Source organism: Colletotrichum lupini, chromosome 7 (genome assembly GCF_023278565.1).
Source record: "Colletotrichum lupini chromosome 7, complete sequence".
Taxonomy (NCBI): domain Eukaryota; kingdom Fungi; phylum Ascomycota; class Sordariomycetes; order Glomerellales; family Glomerellaceae; genus Colletotrichum; species Colletotrichum lupini.
This window is the reverse complement of record NC_064680.1, coordinates 4,646,071-4,661,506: the sequence shown is the minus strand read 5'-3', so window position 1 is coordinate 4,661,506 and position 15,436 is coordinate 4,646,071. Positions and strand designations below refer to the sequence as shown.

The following is a 15,436-nucleotide window of genomic DNA, read 5'->3' as shown; positions in this document are numbered from 1 at the left end:
ATGTACTCACAAGCACACGAAATGGAATCCGGCTCGGATCCGCGACCAATAGGTGTCTCGTGATCTCATGATGTGAGGCTTGTATGGAAGCACGAGGCCAACTTGCCCATTCCGTATATTCTGAGTGAGTTCCCGAATGGCTTGGAAATATATCTCACTCTAAGATCTGAAACTCCTGACGCTATATCTCTGGCACGGCGTAGCTCGCGTACCCTAGAGGCTTTCTTTCACTGCTATTGCTTGCCCGGGGTCTTGTAAGATCAAAACTTCAAGGGAACAGATGAGGCAATCGGCTTCTCTGACTGCTAGGATAAACATAGAAACGACCAAATCTCTACTTACATGGACTGACCAAGCCAGGCTTGTTAGCCTGCTTCTATAAGAGTCGTCTCGAACCACGCAAACTCGAAGAGACTTTGTCAGTCCTGTGAAAGAACCACAATGTCCTGCGAGTCGCCACATCAAGTGCCATTATAGGAAGTTTCCCCGAGCTCCTTTGCAAAGCAGAAGCCCGAGGTTCTCAAACTATAATTGGCTCTCGTCAATCGCACGCTGGCAATGGAAAGGGCAGCGGACATTGTACCCGAACTCAATACTCAACCCTTGTCGTAGCATTTTTCAGCTGCTCCAAATGCACGTTTATGAGATGCGACCTTGCGTACGTGTTGCAGCCGCAATCGTTTCGCCCGAGGCTGTCCTTCAGTCCTTCAGGTTGGGAAATCCTCATCCGAGGCTTTAGCCGCTGGTGGTGGCGGGTATTCATCCGGTCCCAACAGCTTCAGATCGATATTAGGGAATCATATTCATGAAATAGGACCAGAGGTCCTCAAATACTCACAGTCCTCCGTAACGGGAGACCAGGATTTGTTAGAGAAAGCCTCGGTCTAATTAGAAGTCATGAAAACTTCCACTCTGCTCGGACGGTAAGCTGAGCCGAGGTCAATTGGGACAACGTAAGAAAAAGTTTATAGAAATCCCCTTGAAAAAAACAGGGGGCGTTTGCAATGTTTTGGGAAGATTGAGCGGGTTTCAGGTAGGTTGAAAAGAAGTCATAGTCTCAGCGAGCCAGATGGCAAGGGTCATGAAATGGGAGTTCTGGACCGGGGGTTCAATCTCGTTTCCCTCATAGATCAGAGTCTAGACCAACAAGGCCGCCGTGTAATTCATCACTACAGAACTCTTCGTCTACTTTACGGCCGATGCTCAATACTGCTTCTTTCAGTCCTCCGCAGTTCTGCATGACTATCGGTCCACCAGCTACAGGAGTCTGTCCCAAGGTGGCTAGGGGTAGTAGAAAAGGGTCATGGACGTGCTGGGCCAAAAACCGAATGCTATAATTATTGCCAATGTCGGGCTTTCTCATACCCAAGATGTTGTCTGAGAGTGCCTTCAAAAAGGTGTCTCTAGATCGAGAAGAAGGATCCATTTCCGTTCCGATATACTGGTCCGGAAGCCACGGAGAGCGCCGAGAGGATCTGCAGCAACCTTGAAGCAGGATATCTTGCTCTTTCGCTGATGATATGCGGGGGGCAGAAAGCCCTTCCTCGACTGGTATCACTGTAAATAGCCGCCCTCGCTTGAACCAAGGCCCACGAACTTGCCAATGTTTATCTCACCAGCCTGAATGCAAGCCACGGGGCGCTCGGCGTCCTCGACAAGCCGACGCCTAGTCACCAAACCAATCCTGGTGGCGCACAGCATCCATCGATGAATCAAGAATCGTCAAGTGATGGCGATCAATCCTTAGTCCTCACCTCCACACCGATCTTGGCTGTTTGCTGCCGGTACTAGAAGCGGTTCTGGGGGACTATCTTGGCGCCCAGACAGCCTTCCGTCCGACCGATGAACTACACTAGAGCGCAAATGTTAAAGTCTCTGAGGAGAGGGCATTCCCCTGGCACGACCGCAGATGAGTCAAAAGTCCGAGGTTGACGAGCTGTTGGGACAAAGTAGCAGTCGGTCTGCGGGTATGGGCCAAGACTTAGGGTCCCTTGGCCGACATTCCCATGCCGGTCAGGCTAATGACAGGTTGTTTCGTAAAATTGAATGGTTTATGCTCTCGTCGTTGCGTGCGCGGGCGGTACTTTCTACACTGGCCTAGCCGACTGCTAGTAGCCAGTAGTAGGCATCGCCATAAGACTCTCAAACTGGCGAAGCGTAGCATGCTGGATAAAGACCAGAACATTGGTACAAGAACCTTTTCCTTCAAAGGTTTGGAGCTTTCCCAGAGACGGCCATGACACGGGCCGCGCAGAATGGTTCAAGTCCCTCATTCAGAAATTCAGGAAGAGATCAGAAATGGTTCACAGGCGGTGCGGGATTTCAAACCCAGGGCTGGGCCGAAAGGGAAGGGGGGTATGGCGAAGTCCAGGGCAGGGAGAACGTTTGTTGGCGCCAAGAAGCGCCAAGAAGGATTCCATGTGTTGAGTCTGGGCCATGGTAGTTGCGGCGGCGAGGTTCCTCGCTTGAGTGAGATAATTCCGTCGTCCTCTTTGGTAATACCACGTCTGTCGACGAGACGACGCGCGCCCTAGCCCCGGAAGTGACCAGGGTACAGATATGCATGTGGGCGTCGTCGACTCTGCTTGGCTGCATCGGATGCAGGAGGAGACGAGAAGAGTCCTTGTCATCCGTCAGCGTTGCATTCATGGAACTCGATCTCAGCTTCGTCAGCAACCAGGCGGCCGGCAAGATCCTGAGCCTGTCAATATTCTGCCACGGGGTCTATGAGACGAAGTTAGGTACACACAGCATCCAAATTTTGGTGCATGAATGGACGAATGAAAAGGTGTCACCCGCCAATCAAGTGCAGTGGTCTCTCTGAGTAGATAGGCAAGGCGGGAATGGTTTTAGGATCTGGAAAAGATCTGGCTTCGTGATATATTGGAACCGTTGAGGTTTATTCAAGGGTGATTAGGCGAGCCGGAAAGTGAAGAAGGGTGTGGTGTGTAGTATATTTGATGGAAATGGATGAGAAGGATGCGGGATCGGATGTGGAGGGCAATGCGGTTGGAAATTAGAGGTTGGGGGCCGACTGTAGCTGAAGGTTGAAGGCTGGAAGGATTCAGACAAAATAGCATTCAAAGAAAAAAGCAAAGCGAGTGTGTCACTGTCATGGAAGAAGAGGATGCCAGCGAGACCAAGGCTGATGTTGTGGTCCTACCTAAGGTAAGGTAGGTAGGTAGACATGGTGCTCAAGTACCAGTACAGGTGCCTGCCACCCGTTGGTCGGAACGTTCCTGCCTCGACCGCCTTCATGGAGAGTACGTACACTTCATCTGTTAGTCGAGGAAGGGACTTGAGAGTCGAGATGGAAGGTCCCTACCTTACTCCGTATCAATCTTGGGGTAAAGGGTAATCTCAGGGAAGGTGACTGGATGAACCCGGCCCCGCCTGTCACGCTGGCTCCACCAGTCCCGGTCCATTGGGCGTGAGCTCCTTGAGGTACTGTACACCAGATGTGAGCTTTGCCCGTTTTTGCAGGCGGCCAGATTCAACAACTTGAGAGATAAGTGGAACCCAGAGACCCAACGTGCCTAAACTTAAACCTAATCTGGCGGGGCGGGACACGCTGTCAAATCATGGGGTAACCTCCACTCTCCTCAGCAACTACGAAGTATGTAGTACCTTGGGTGCCAGCTGCACTGACATTGGCCAAAGGCCGTGCCCACTTCTCACCCACCCACCTACCACCAACCTCACCTCACTCTTTCTGTACTCTGGGCTATTGTTCCCTCGCTCGCGGAAGGTCCTTTTCTCGAGGTAACTCTTGCCTATCTTGCAGCAAGGTGAGTCATGTGAGCCTTCTCCTCTCTCACTGCTTGCTTGGAGCCTAGCGCGAACCACCGGGTGAGCAGGTTTGGTAAGTTAAGGTATCGCAACCAACTTAGGTTGGCCACTAGGACCGAGGGAGTCCTTCCAGCCTCTTCTCCAACTTTAGACTTCTTCTGAGGTATCGTATTGACGGGACGGAATGCTAGTGCTGTTGGCTAGTCTGTGTGAGCTTACTGTGCATTGAGGCGGCAATCTAGATTCCTATCAGCCAACCGACCTTTTCTGGCTGCTTTAGTCCCAGCCGCAACCCCCCCCCCCCTCGCCTTATCTCATTGCCCTTGTCTCGTCTCTTGCTTCGCCGAACGCTCTGCTCCGTTGCCGCCACTTGTATCTCTTGCTAAGGTGTTCGGCTGGAAGAGGGTGGAAAAGAAAAGGCAGGCCCCGTAACGTAGATAGTGGCTTACGGTCTCTTACGGAGTACCGTGGTTTCCCCAAAGTCCCCGTTCTTTACCCCGTATTCTCGTCAAAACAAGTGCCTGCTCGTCGGAGTCAGCGGGGAAGATACGCGTGTCAGTTGATTGGATGCCCGGTCATGACCCAATTGCGTGGCGGAGCAGCTAGCGTGTGCCAAGCTGTCGGAAGCTCAATCAACCTCCGGCTTTGCTTCCCATATCAGCTAGAATGCCCGGGGGTCCTTGTCAGCCCGAACCTTGACCTCCCACATCCATCTCATCCATCTCATCCAGCTGCTAGCTTCCAACTTGGACTACCTGACCTTACTCCGTACCTTATCCTTCAACCTCCCGCAAACAAGCCAGAGCTATCATTGGGTCAGTGAGTATGTACCAACACTCCTCTGTTCTGCCCTACTCTGTACGCGGTAAGGCATGGGTGCGCCTCCAACTCACTCACTCACCACCACTTTTGACCATCGAGAATACTAAACCTTGGCGGTGGCTTTCCTCACCTCCCTTCTCCCTAGACCACACTCTTGAACTTGCTTCCAAGCCTCTGCTTCCCCTCCATCACTTCTTCCCCAATCTCTCCCTTCTGAAGCCACCGATGAAGGGAATATTCCATTCGACCGGCGCTAATGTTTCTCTTAGCCCTCCCGTACACGTGGCTGCAAGTAAATCCGAGAATTTGTCACTATGTAACCCTTCATCGAGCTACGAACATCGTCCATTGTCTCCCACCTGACGGCTTGTGTCACTCAATCGTAGTCTTTGTGGCTTGAAGGATGAGAGGGAACTCTGTCCGTCTTTGCGGAAAGGCACATGGCAGCTTGGCAATTGTCTTCTTGGCTGTCGTATGCCACGCCCGTACCACGGCAAAGGGAGTATTGGCAGTTTCTGCTTCGGGATTCAGCATACAAAATCCTCTGATCGTACTCTGACATATAAGCGGAACGAACAGCGAATGGATATGGCGAGCAACAAGAGAGCTAGAGTAACATAAGGAGAGGAGAGCACTACCAGGAACACGTCAGCAGCTTACTGTGTCACTCTGGCGTTGGCTGACGAGAATTGTATTCGGAAGCCCGCATCTTTATTGCGTTATGACCGCAATTTGGCCTGTGGAATCTCTTGCGCTGACGGTTCGGAAGCGTCTTCCTATTTCCCACTCGGAGGTCAAGCTCAATGGGAGACTATCTATAACGACATCGCACGGGGACGACGGCCCGGCTGGCAGTGATGCACCCCGACTAGGTAGGAGCCGGAATGACCCAGGACAATGGACACAATTTGAGCATTGCTTGATACGTCCGCGACATGGCTAGAACGGTACGGATGTCGACCATGGGCCCTGACATGTATGCACAAGCCGTGCTACATACACAGTACGCACTCGCGGGCGAATGTAGGCGGGGGTTCGTTGATGGGCGTCTACCAACACAGAGTAGTAATTTGTCAACGGCGGCACGGGTACGGACTATGGAGTAATGTGCATTGGCTTTGGTTCCACTACTGTCTGCAAAGCACTTTGGTACATACACGGCAGCGTTGGTGTTATGTGGTCTAGACGGCTCATCCGCAGAGAAAGACTCACGAGCAAGAGGAGAGACACACCTAAGGCTGATATCCACTCACCCGGAGTCGCTACTTTAGCTACGTTTGGTGGCTGAGGTTGGGGTCCCCAGCTTAGCCTTCTTGGCAAAGACGCAACCGCAGGGGGAAGAAAAGTCACGAAGTTGAGGACAGGCGGGGAGACTGAAATTGGCATGCGGGGGAGAGATTGGATGCGGAGGAGGCAAGTGCCCCGGGTTGGTCCCTCCCCCGGGAGTGGGAGGATGGTGGGATGTGGGATGAAAGAAGGCAGACGAACAAGGATGAGTAAAAGGAGAAAGTTGATAAAGTGAGTGTCTTCATCCGTAAAGTGTGTGTGAGTATCTGAAATTTGGATAGGTAGATTGCTTCGCTTCTAAGTAAGAGTAGAGGTAGGGGTGCCTCGGCTTGATTTCGCATCTGTCTCATTTGCATCGTCTGCACCAACGCGAGAAAGATGTCGGATGGAAGTGCAGATGGAATGTAGTGGCGGACAGATCCAAAACGGGACAAGCTGGCAGGATCCGGATCCTTAGAGGCGGCAGAGTTGCAACTGCGACGGCAGCGATGCTTTCTTTACTTCTGCATCCAAGGAGATGGGTGCGCGAGCCTCGAAAGATACGTTCGGAGGTACGGTACCTACCTGTACTTCCATCTCGAGTCGTGCGGCCTCCCGTTGGACTGGACGTTCGAGGGCGCAGGCCAGGTACCTTGATGTACCCCAGCACCAGGGTTTGACAGACCGAGACCACCCCTGCCGCGAAGGGTAAGGTAGGTATCTAGGTATCTTTCTCTATCTGAGGTACTCGTGTACTTTGGGCTGCTCGCTCTCTCTTTTTCCACAACACAGAAACGCCATGGATATCACACCCGCTCGTTGCCAAGACCCTAAATCTCTGGGGTTTGGATTCGATTACCCAGTTGCAGTACCTCCCCAGCTAAGCCAAGGTAAGCACATTGGGGTAAAGTCTTGACTTTTCTCAATGGAACGGGAAGGGGATGGGCAAGGTCCCGTGTTGGTGAGATTGATTTAAAGAGATGAGTCGCTCCCGAGATTCTCGCCAGCTCCTTCTTGCTTTCTTGCTTTTTGTTTATGCTTGGCTCCTGCTTCTCTTTCTCTTGCTCTTGCTCTTGCACTTGCTGCCCCTCGCACGAAGAGAGAAGCACTGCACCTGCACCTGCGACTGGTTGCTCTTGCCCTGAATTCAGCTCCCGTCTCCGAAACTGATCCTTCTCGCCATCCCACTCCGTTTGGTGTGATGAACAAAGTTGCCGTGACGAACCTAGAGTCTCACAGCACAAACACCGTGGAACCATCTTGAGCTTCAGCCTCAGATAGCTTCTCCCTCCCGCCAACGCCACGTGCGATTTGCATATTTGGCTGCTTACTTTGAGTTACACGGCTTCTGCTCTATTCTCGTTTCCTCCGAGGTTGCATCGCTACCGGAATCAGCTTCCGACAAAGGTCTTACTGAGAGTCTCACCCATAGATCTCACTCTCATCCGAGACATTCATCAACTTTTCGGCCGTCAGCTGCCCAGGACCTCGCTCAATACCACCAATCCGAGCCATCTCGCCTCATTCCTCTCAATACCGCAAGGTAGTTTCCAGGGAATTGACTCTATAAAGTCACTCTTCGACCGGAGTCTCATCCGTCCCATTGACTTTCGCTCTTCCGACTGCTACCCCTTCTCCGACTTGAACGCCAACCGCCAACATGTCGACCTCCGAGAAGGATATCAAGAACGGTGTCGCTGTCGACCCCTCAATCGAGGTTGAATACGCCAGCGACCCCGATAGGGCTGGCTTCGACCAGGCTGCTACCAAGAGACTGCTGCGCAAGATCGACTGGACATTGATTCCTTTCCTTGCCCTGCTGTACCTGCTGTCCTTCCTGGACCGCACTAACATTGGCAATGCTCGTCTCGCTGGCCTCGAGAAGGACCTGGGAATGCAGGGCCTCGACTACAACGTCGCCCTCTCAGTCTTCTTCCCTTGGTATGTCGCTGCCGAGATTCCCTCCAATTTGGCCATGAAGCGCTTCCGCCCTTCTATCTGGATTCCCTGCATTATGGTCGCCTGGGGTATTTGCTGTACCCTCATGGGTCTCGTCCACAACTATGCCGGGCTCTTGGCTGCTCGCATGGCTCTTGGTCTTGCTGAAGGTGGTCTTTTCCCCGGTATTACCTACTAGTGAGTATTACCCTCCTCAGGCGAACTGGTTTGCCCGGGCATCTAACCTCTCTATTTCCAGCATTACCATGTGGTACCGACGTCACGAGTGCGGTCTTCGCATGGCCATCTTTTTCTCTGCCGCTACAGCGGCTGGTGCCTTCGGCGGTCTTCTCGCCAGAGGCATTGTTGAGATGAGGGGCATTGGAGGCAGACCCGGCTGGGCCTGGATTTTCATCCTTGAGGGCATCCTCACTCTCGCTGTTGGTAAGTTGCGATTCCCATGGCTTCATGTAAAACCAGTAGCTCGATACTAATGAATTCCTGTCTGAACAGCCATCGCCGCCTTCTTCGTCATGAACGACTATCCTGCCACTGCCAAGTTCCTCACTGTCGCCGAGAAGGAGGAGGTTACTCGCCGTCTTGAGCAGGACCGCTCCGCTCTTGCTGATGAGTTCAGCATGGTTTACTTCAAGGATGCCATGAAGGACTGGAAGATCTGGGTTCACATGGTCAGTTGCAGTACCCGGACAATTCTGTTTCACACGCGCAGACGTACTGACAAATATCTCTAGCTCATCACCATCGGAATTTACACCCCCCTCTACTCCTACTCTCTCTTCCTCCCCACCATCGTCAGTGGCCTCGGCTACACCAACGAGACGGCCCAGCTGATGACCGTTCCCCCGTATATCGTGGCCTGCGTGTGCTGTATCAGTGGTGGTTGGTTGGCCGATCGCCACAAGCAGCGTGGCATTTACATGATCTTCTTCTGCCTCATCGCGTATGTGTATCGTCTCACGTCCCAACAAAATACTGCAAACTAACACTGTTGTCACAGAATGACCGGCTTCATTATGCTGCTTTCCTCCCAGAGCAACGGAGTGAAGTATGCTGGCTGCTTCTTCGCTGCCTCCGGTATCTACCCCAACGTTCCCCAGGGTGTCGCTTGGAACGGCAACAACATCGGAGGCTCTGTGAAGAGAGGTGTTGGTATTGCCATGCACGTCGGTCAGTCTCAATTGCTACTCACCTTTGTCAACAAAGTGAAGATTACTAACAGGACATAGGCTTCGGTAACCTTGGTGGTGCTATCGCTGGCTTCCTGTACCAGGCCAAGGACAAGCCTCACTACTACCCCGGCCACGGCACACTCTTGTCGACGTTGACCATGTCGATGCTTCTCTCCACCTTCATGACGATCTACCTCCGTCGCGAGAACGCCCGCCGAGACCGCGAGTACAAGGATCCTTCCCAATACACTGCTGAGGAGAAGGCTGCCGAGCGTCACAAGGGTGACAACGCCACCTTCTTCCGCTACACGGTTTGAGGGGTCATGAGTCTGTTGATTTCAATGCAATGTTTTTAGCACAGTATATTGTGTTCTTGTCTGTATAATGCAGTACATACGCGGATGATGCATATGCTATAGAGAAAGAATGGGAGCTTTCAAGGGGATAGATACGGCTTATTCGAGGTCCCCTTAGAGCTGGGTAACAAAATAGAGGCACATCTACGTCAAGATCATTCACTGTGATTCCATATCTTTGCAAACGTGACATGCGAATACAGTTCTGATTGAGTTGTCAGAAACATGAAGCTGACCGAAGAATGGTGCTATGATCAGTGCTCAATGGGAGTTAAGTCACGAATTTGATGAGCCTGCGTCTTCATGAGTAATCACTTACAAGTTGTCTCTCCAAAAAGCCGGATGACACTCAAGACCCCAGAATTGCTTTCAAATCTGCCTCTATCCGAAGGACAATTTCCCCTCTTCCCGCTTCTGGTACCGCCTTGGCTCTGGTCCCCAAGAAGGGGGCGGAGTCTGCCAATACCCTTGTCCTTTACATCCTTTGCCCCGAGACTTGGGGAGGTCGGGGGAAAACTTGGAGAAAACCTGGGGTAAGGAGGTCGACTAGATGAGGGGATATTGATGCCAAGATTTAGTCAAAAGAGAACAGGGTGGCAAGGGGTATGTTTGCGTTTGGGGCACCGGATCTGTGATTGTCTGCGAGATCGGGCAAACTTGATGTTTGACAGCTCGTCTGGCCCCGTGTGATGGGTCCAAGGTACATAGTACTAATACCGGTGCTGGTGCTATACTACAGGAACTTGGAACTTGCCGATTGAAGCACGTCATGCAAATGTGAGTTTGACAAGCTGGATCGTGGGACGAACCGCTGCCCTTCCGCTTCTCCGATCGTGGGGGGTTGGAGACTCGTGGAGAGGGCGAGGCCTCCAGGTCTCAAATGAACTTACTTGAGAGTCAAAAGCCGTCCTCGTGGCGTTCTAAGACCGAAGATATTGAGGCACTCGAGATACTTCGTTCCATTCTCTCAACGGTTCCCCAGGTTCCTCAGGTTCCTAGGCAGCCCTGCACGGGCGTTCTGCTAGACCTGGTGTACTGATAGGTTATCCACCACGTTTTTACGATCTTTTTGACAGGGGAGGGGCGGGGGAGGCGGGACTCACGCACGTTACAAGGATACTTCAACTGGAGGATAGAGTGAATATGTGATGGAGCTCGTAAATAATAGATGGATACATGATAGATGGATACAGTGATAGGGCCAGATGAAGAAACATTGTTTGATTCCAAGTTTTAAGACTATCTTTGTAGAGTTCTCATCATCATAACAGGCAATGGATTAGTCAAACTATTGTTTTCTTGGAACCCTGTTCATATGGCCATGGCAGACCAGGTTTGTTGTATTGATATCGCCGACGAAAGCGATATCTACCTGGCTTCGGTCTGGATCTCGGTGCTTCGGTGGAAACCCTTTCTTCTCAGCCACTTGCTGACATGCTGAAAAATTTTCTGTTCTTTGACATCTGGCCAATCAGTGTTGTAGCCTTTGAATATGTTATGTCTGCAATTCAGTATGTTGTGGCAATCTTTGACTTTACTGGGCTACCTAGGTCTTAAACAGCAGAGCAGGAAGGACTACAGCCAAATCCGTTGGCAAGGAAGTATGAGGACTTTACTGCTGCCAATGTACGAAAGGTTTTGTTGAGTATAGACAGGGTGTGCGGACTTGAAGTTTCTCAACACCTGATGACTTTGTGCCACCTTTCACGGGATGGCTGAAGTATGGAATTTCATAATTCGGCGAACACGGCGTCAGTATTAAGTAGGTTGAGGAACGGAGCGTTAACCAATGCCTTTGGAAATGTAAGTGATTTAGAAAAGCAGCAACACAAAAGGTTGCACTGGTTTAGGACGGGGAGAGGTCGGAGGGGCCGGTCGGTGGGGCCGCCACGGCCAACGGACGGATATGCCGGAGGTCGGCCCTGTGTACCTTACTAGAGCGTCTCACGGCTACGGGGTACCGTCGGCGGTCAAGGATCAAGTAGTTACCTAATCAAGTGAGGTAAGAACGGCACTGAAGCGGTCTTTCGGCCTCTATACGTATCATTGATCCGACAGACGACTCGGACGACGACTGATATAATTCCTGTGCCAATTCCAAACTTCGTCCTGGCGTTGGCTTCAACAGATCAGTATCAATAGCATGTGATAAAATGTTCAAGTAAAAAGAGTTCACCACCGGTATGGCTATTCTCCTGGCGATTGTTATAGTGCTCATGTTGGGATCGGAGCCTGTCGAGGTAGGCTATATGGCGATAATTGACTGTTGACCTTTTAACCATTCCACCATCTAGCCAAGTTTGACCTGACCCGCCGTCCTAGACGGGCGCCTGCTTGCTGGTGACGGGAATGGAGTTGAAGAGGGGTATATACCCTTCTCGCGTAGTCGGATGAAAGATGCAGCGTCATGTGTGGAAGGTACGCTTATCACTGTCAGGAAAAGGGGGAAGGAGCTGAGTGGGTTGAATCCATGGCAAGCTGCTTCCATCGAAGCTGACGAGTGTAGTGCCGGCGACGGAATGCCTTGGAAGTTGCTTCCGAGAGATGTACGGTATAGTAATAAATGGTGACAGCGATTGGCGCTCTAGACCTCAATCGGTTCGAACGTCCATATTGATACGACATTGTGGCTGCTGCTCAAGTCTGTTCTCTTCCATTTAGTGGCTACGGCCCCAGACTTTTGCAAATAGCCTGAAGTGTCACGTATATGCTCGTTTGCTAAGTATGTACCTAATTACCCGGCGCCGCCGGACACATCGCCACAATATAAAGCGACCTTGGATCTCTCTGGGCTTCTGACCGCTACCTTGATTGAGATATCAACTAGCTATGTTGTATTTGGCAAGTCTCTTCTGGATGACCGATGCATGATACGGTTTTAGGACAGTCTATAAAAGGGGCCCTTCGCAAGATGTATGCCATCTGACGAAGTTGGTCGCAGCGAAACAAATATCCTCACGGGTGTTCCTTAACAAACTCGTATTCCGTCAGCTTGGCAATTCATAAAAGCCAACATGCTTCCATCCTCCGCGCTTCTGATAGCCTTGATCGGCTCCGCAGCCGCTCTACGCATCAAAAGCGTCACCCACAGCGGACCAGCTTGTCCCCAGACCGACAGACTGACTTGGTCCGGCGGCCTGGACGATCTGACCATCACCCTCCCCGACTTCAGCGAGACTCTAGCTGCCGGCCAGATGACGAGCTGTCAGGTGCACCTGCTCATCGACGAAGGCGAGCCAGGCAAGTCTCTGCTCCTACAGGATGTTACGCTCAACGGGGGTCTTTACCTGAGCTCCAACACCAAAGTCGATTTCTACACGACGGCGTATTGGTCTGAGACGGCCTCCGATACTGTGAGTTTATTGTCCATGCTTATTGGGCGTTGGGCAGAGGAAAGGATGCTGACTTGTGGGGAAAAGGTCACCAAGTCTACGAGCACGGCGTCTGGCTCCACGGCTGTTTTCCGGAACGTGGAGGTGGCTCAGCGTGTGAACTCGGTGTCTCCTTGTACTGGTGGCGATGGCTACGTCGGGATACTGAATGTGACTTTCCGCATCATCTCCCAAGGCGGGGGGTTGGTTATCTTTGGCAAAGAACGCAAGGATGGTGCGACTTCTCCGGTCACGGAATCACTGGCTCTCAAGTGGCAGAGCTGCTAGACACGGTTGTGTATAGAGGGTAAAGAGGCAAATGGTGGTGAGATTGGGGAGTTGGTGTTGCCGGAAAACTGCCGTGGGCGTCACTTGCAATGAAGCTAGCACTGAATGCAAGTTCAATATTACATGGGACAGGAAGGCACGCATTGATTACCAATGTGCTTCATCGACTATCGAATAAGGTCTTGTTGTACAACACATTACATTGCTACATGGAAGACGTGCGTCAGCATTTATAGGATTGTTTCCAATCTGTGCTGCCGCTGCTGACGCCATCCTAAGAATCGACCTGCCGTGGAACAGCATAATGTGAAGTTCCGTATCATCACTATCTCCCACCGGTCGAAACGCCAGTACGCCTTGGATCATCGTCGTGAAAAGGCATTACCACATATGACTGACAGCCCTGTTCCAAGAGTTGTCGTTGCCAATGCCATGTAAGCCGCCAAGAACGGTCGGTTCTCAATAGAAATCGTCGTCACGTATCCACCTTAAAACCGGGATGTGGGCGAATGCCATTACGTCTGCCCACGACGCATCCCGCGGGGCGCAATCGGAGTCGCCGACAGATCGTCGAAGGAAAGAAAATAAAAATCAGCTTCGTCGGTATAACGCGTCGCGCGTCCAGTGGATATCGTTCGTTACAGTCGTAATTCGTAGCAGAGGGACGCCTCAGCATGAGCCGTCGGAAACCATGCGATCCTGGCCTCCAAAAAATGAGAAAGCTCGAAAAAGTATTGCCATACTCCCAATGGGATTTCTCATCTCGTGGGCAAGAAGTTCTTGGAGTCACTCTCCTGCTCGGAAAATGATTGAGGGAAAGCAGCGAGACCTGCGACGATAGCGACAGCCATGAATGCGACGCTAATGAATGACCAAATGAGACCCCAGCAGCGAGAAGATCCGCCGTAGCGTTGAGCAAAGACGCTTGCATCGGAGCTGTTGACCTTGCGCATGATGAGATCGTCGCAGATATCCCATACGGAGTAGAGTGAACTCATGACTCCAATGAAGAGCTATCCGTGTGTTAGAATCTCACTCATCTCTAATTACGCATTAGAAAGATGGAATGGCAGGCTTTGACTTACAACGACGAATCTGAGAGCTTGAGCGTGAGAGATGAACCAAGCCGCGACCAGCAGACCGACAGCGAGAAGAACCGTGAGAATCGTGAGCCAGTCCCGTTTTCCCCACCAAAGAGTCAACAAGAAGCATACGCCAAGAACCATGGAGGCAACTTTGGACGCGTTGATGTTGAAGCCGCAAAAGATGAGCAGCCCGCCGATGAGCGATGAACCGAGATAGCCCGCGGGGAGGGTGATGGCCTGCTTGCCGCCCTTCATGAGCGTGGCGCCGCCCTCGTTGGGGTCGAGGGTGATGGAGAGGACCTTGCCGCCGGTACAGCAAGCGGTGATGGCGTGACCGAATTCGTGAAAGGCGATGACGAGCATCTTGAAGGGCCAGAGGACCTGGCGCAAGAAGGGGACGTTCCAGAGGATGGCGATGATGACGGCGTAGGCGCCGATGACGCCCAGGGTGACGGCCTGAGTGTGGTTGACGGTGAGATCACGGCGGGCGAGGGCGTGCTTGGTTGTTGCGCGGGCGACTTCGGGAAGGACAACGACGGCGGCTCTCTTCCAGACTTGGTTTGCGATGGCACCGGCGCGAGCGAGGCTCTGCCTGGCCGTTGTTGGAGGGACGGGGGCCATGGTGAAGTTGTGGTTATTTGGGTTTTGTATCAATAGCGACAGACTGGGTGTGGTGGTTTTGGTGACAGCGAGTGAGTAAACACAAGAAAGAGAGGGCCAAAAGTGTATCCTGTAAGAAGCGAGAGTTTTCTTTATGAATAATCACAGAGAATTGGTACTTGGCAATCCGATCATAGGAAATGCCTGTGTATTACGACAGATACGTAAACAAGCTGGTAAGTTGCAGGGCTTACGTGGAGGTGGTGGGCTGGGCTGAGGCTGGGCCGCATTCCCCCTGTTTCTCCTTTTTTTCTTGTCTCTTTCCCAGGCTTGCCAGGTTCTTTAGGTCACAGGTGGGTGGTCTTTCTTGTGGTCGGCCTCTCGTCTGAACTCCAGTATTTCCTCAAGCACAGACAGACAGACTTGGCTGGGGGACGCGCCTTGGACGGCCTGGGATCTGAACCAACTCTGACAGGCCTTGCTGTGCCTGGCTGTTGCTGCTGCTACTGCTGCTGCTGGCAGATGAAAAGGGGTCCACACGGCCCCACCCCGGGACCCGGCACTGATGCTGAGCATTGGCACTGCCACACTGCGACATGTGTCGCTGTTGTCGTGGCAGTGGTCGCGGTCGTGGTGGCTGGGCAAGAGCCGGTCTCTCTATTTTTGGAATGTGTGGCTCAAGGTCACGTGACTCGACGAGAACGATATGTGGCTGATGTCTATGGCTTGAG

The 15,436-nt window shown here is 52.1% G+C and overlaps 3 protein-coding genes across 3 annotated transcripts; 2 read left to right on the top strand and 1 right to left on the bottom strand.

Moving 5' to 3' along the window:
• Positions 1-7,537: 7,537 nt before the first annotated feature.
• On the top strand, positions 7,538-9,322 carry CLUP02_14439 (major facilitator superfamily transporter; the record flags this gene model as incomplete). Its single annotated transcript, XM_049293367.1, has 6 exons — positions 7,538-8,013; positions 8,075-8,259; positions 8,329-8,504; positions 8,568-8,776; positions 8,834-9,003; positions 9,063-9,322. The coding sequence occupies 6 exons, from the start codon at positions 7,538-7,540 to the stop codon at positions 9,320-9,322; spliced, it is 1,476 nt and encodes a 491-aa protein (XP_049150513.1).
• Positions 9,323-12,375: 3,053 nt separating this feature from the next.
• Positions 12,376-13,020, top strand: CLUP02_14438 (uncharacterized protein; the record flags this gene model as incomplete). Its single annotated transcript, XM_049293366.1, has 2 exons — positions 12,376-12,714; positions 12,781-13,020. 2 exons carry the CDS (start codon positions 12,376-12,378, stop codon positions 13,018-13,020), a joined length of 579 nt encoding a protein of 192 aa, XP_049150512.1.
• A 758-nt stretch (positions 13,021-13,778) lies between these two features.
• Positions 13,779-14,726, bottom strand: CLUP02_14437 (uncharacterized protein; the record flags this gene model as incomplete). Its single annotated transcript, XM_049293365.1, has 2 exons — positions 13,779-14,033; positions 14,106-14,726. The coding sequence occupies 2 exons, from the start codon at positions 14,724-14,726 to the stop codon at positions 13,779-13,781; spliced, it is 876 nt and encodes a 291-aa protein (XP_049150511.1).
• Positions 14,727-15,436: the final 710 nt, after the last annotated feature.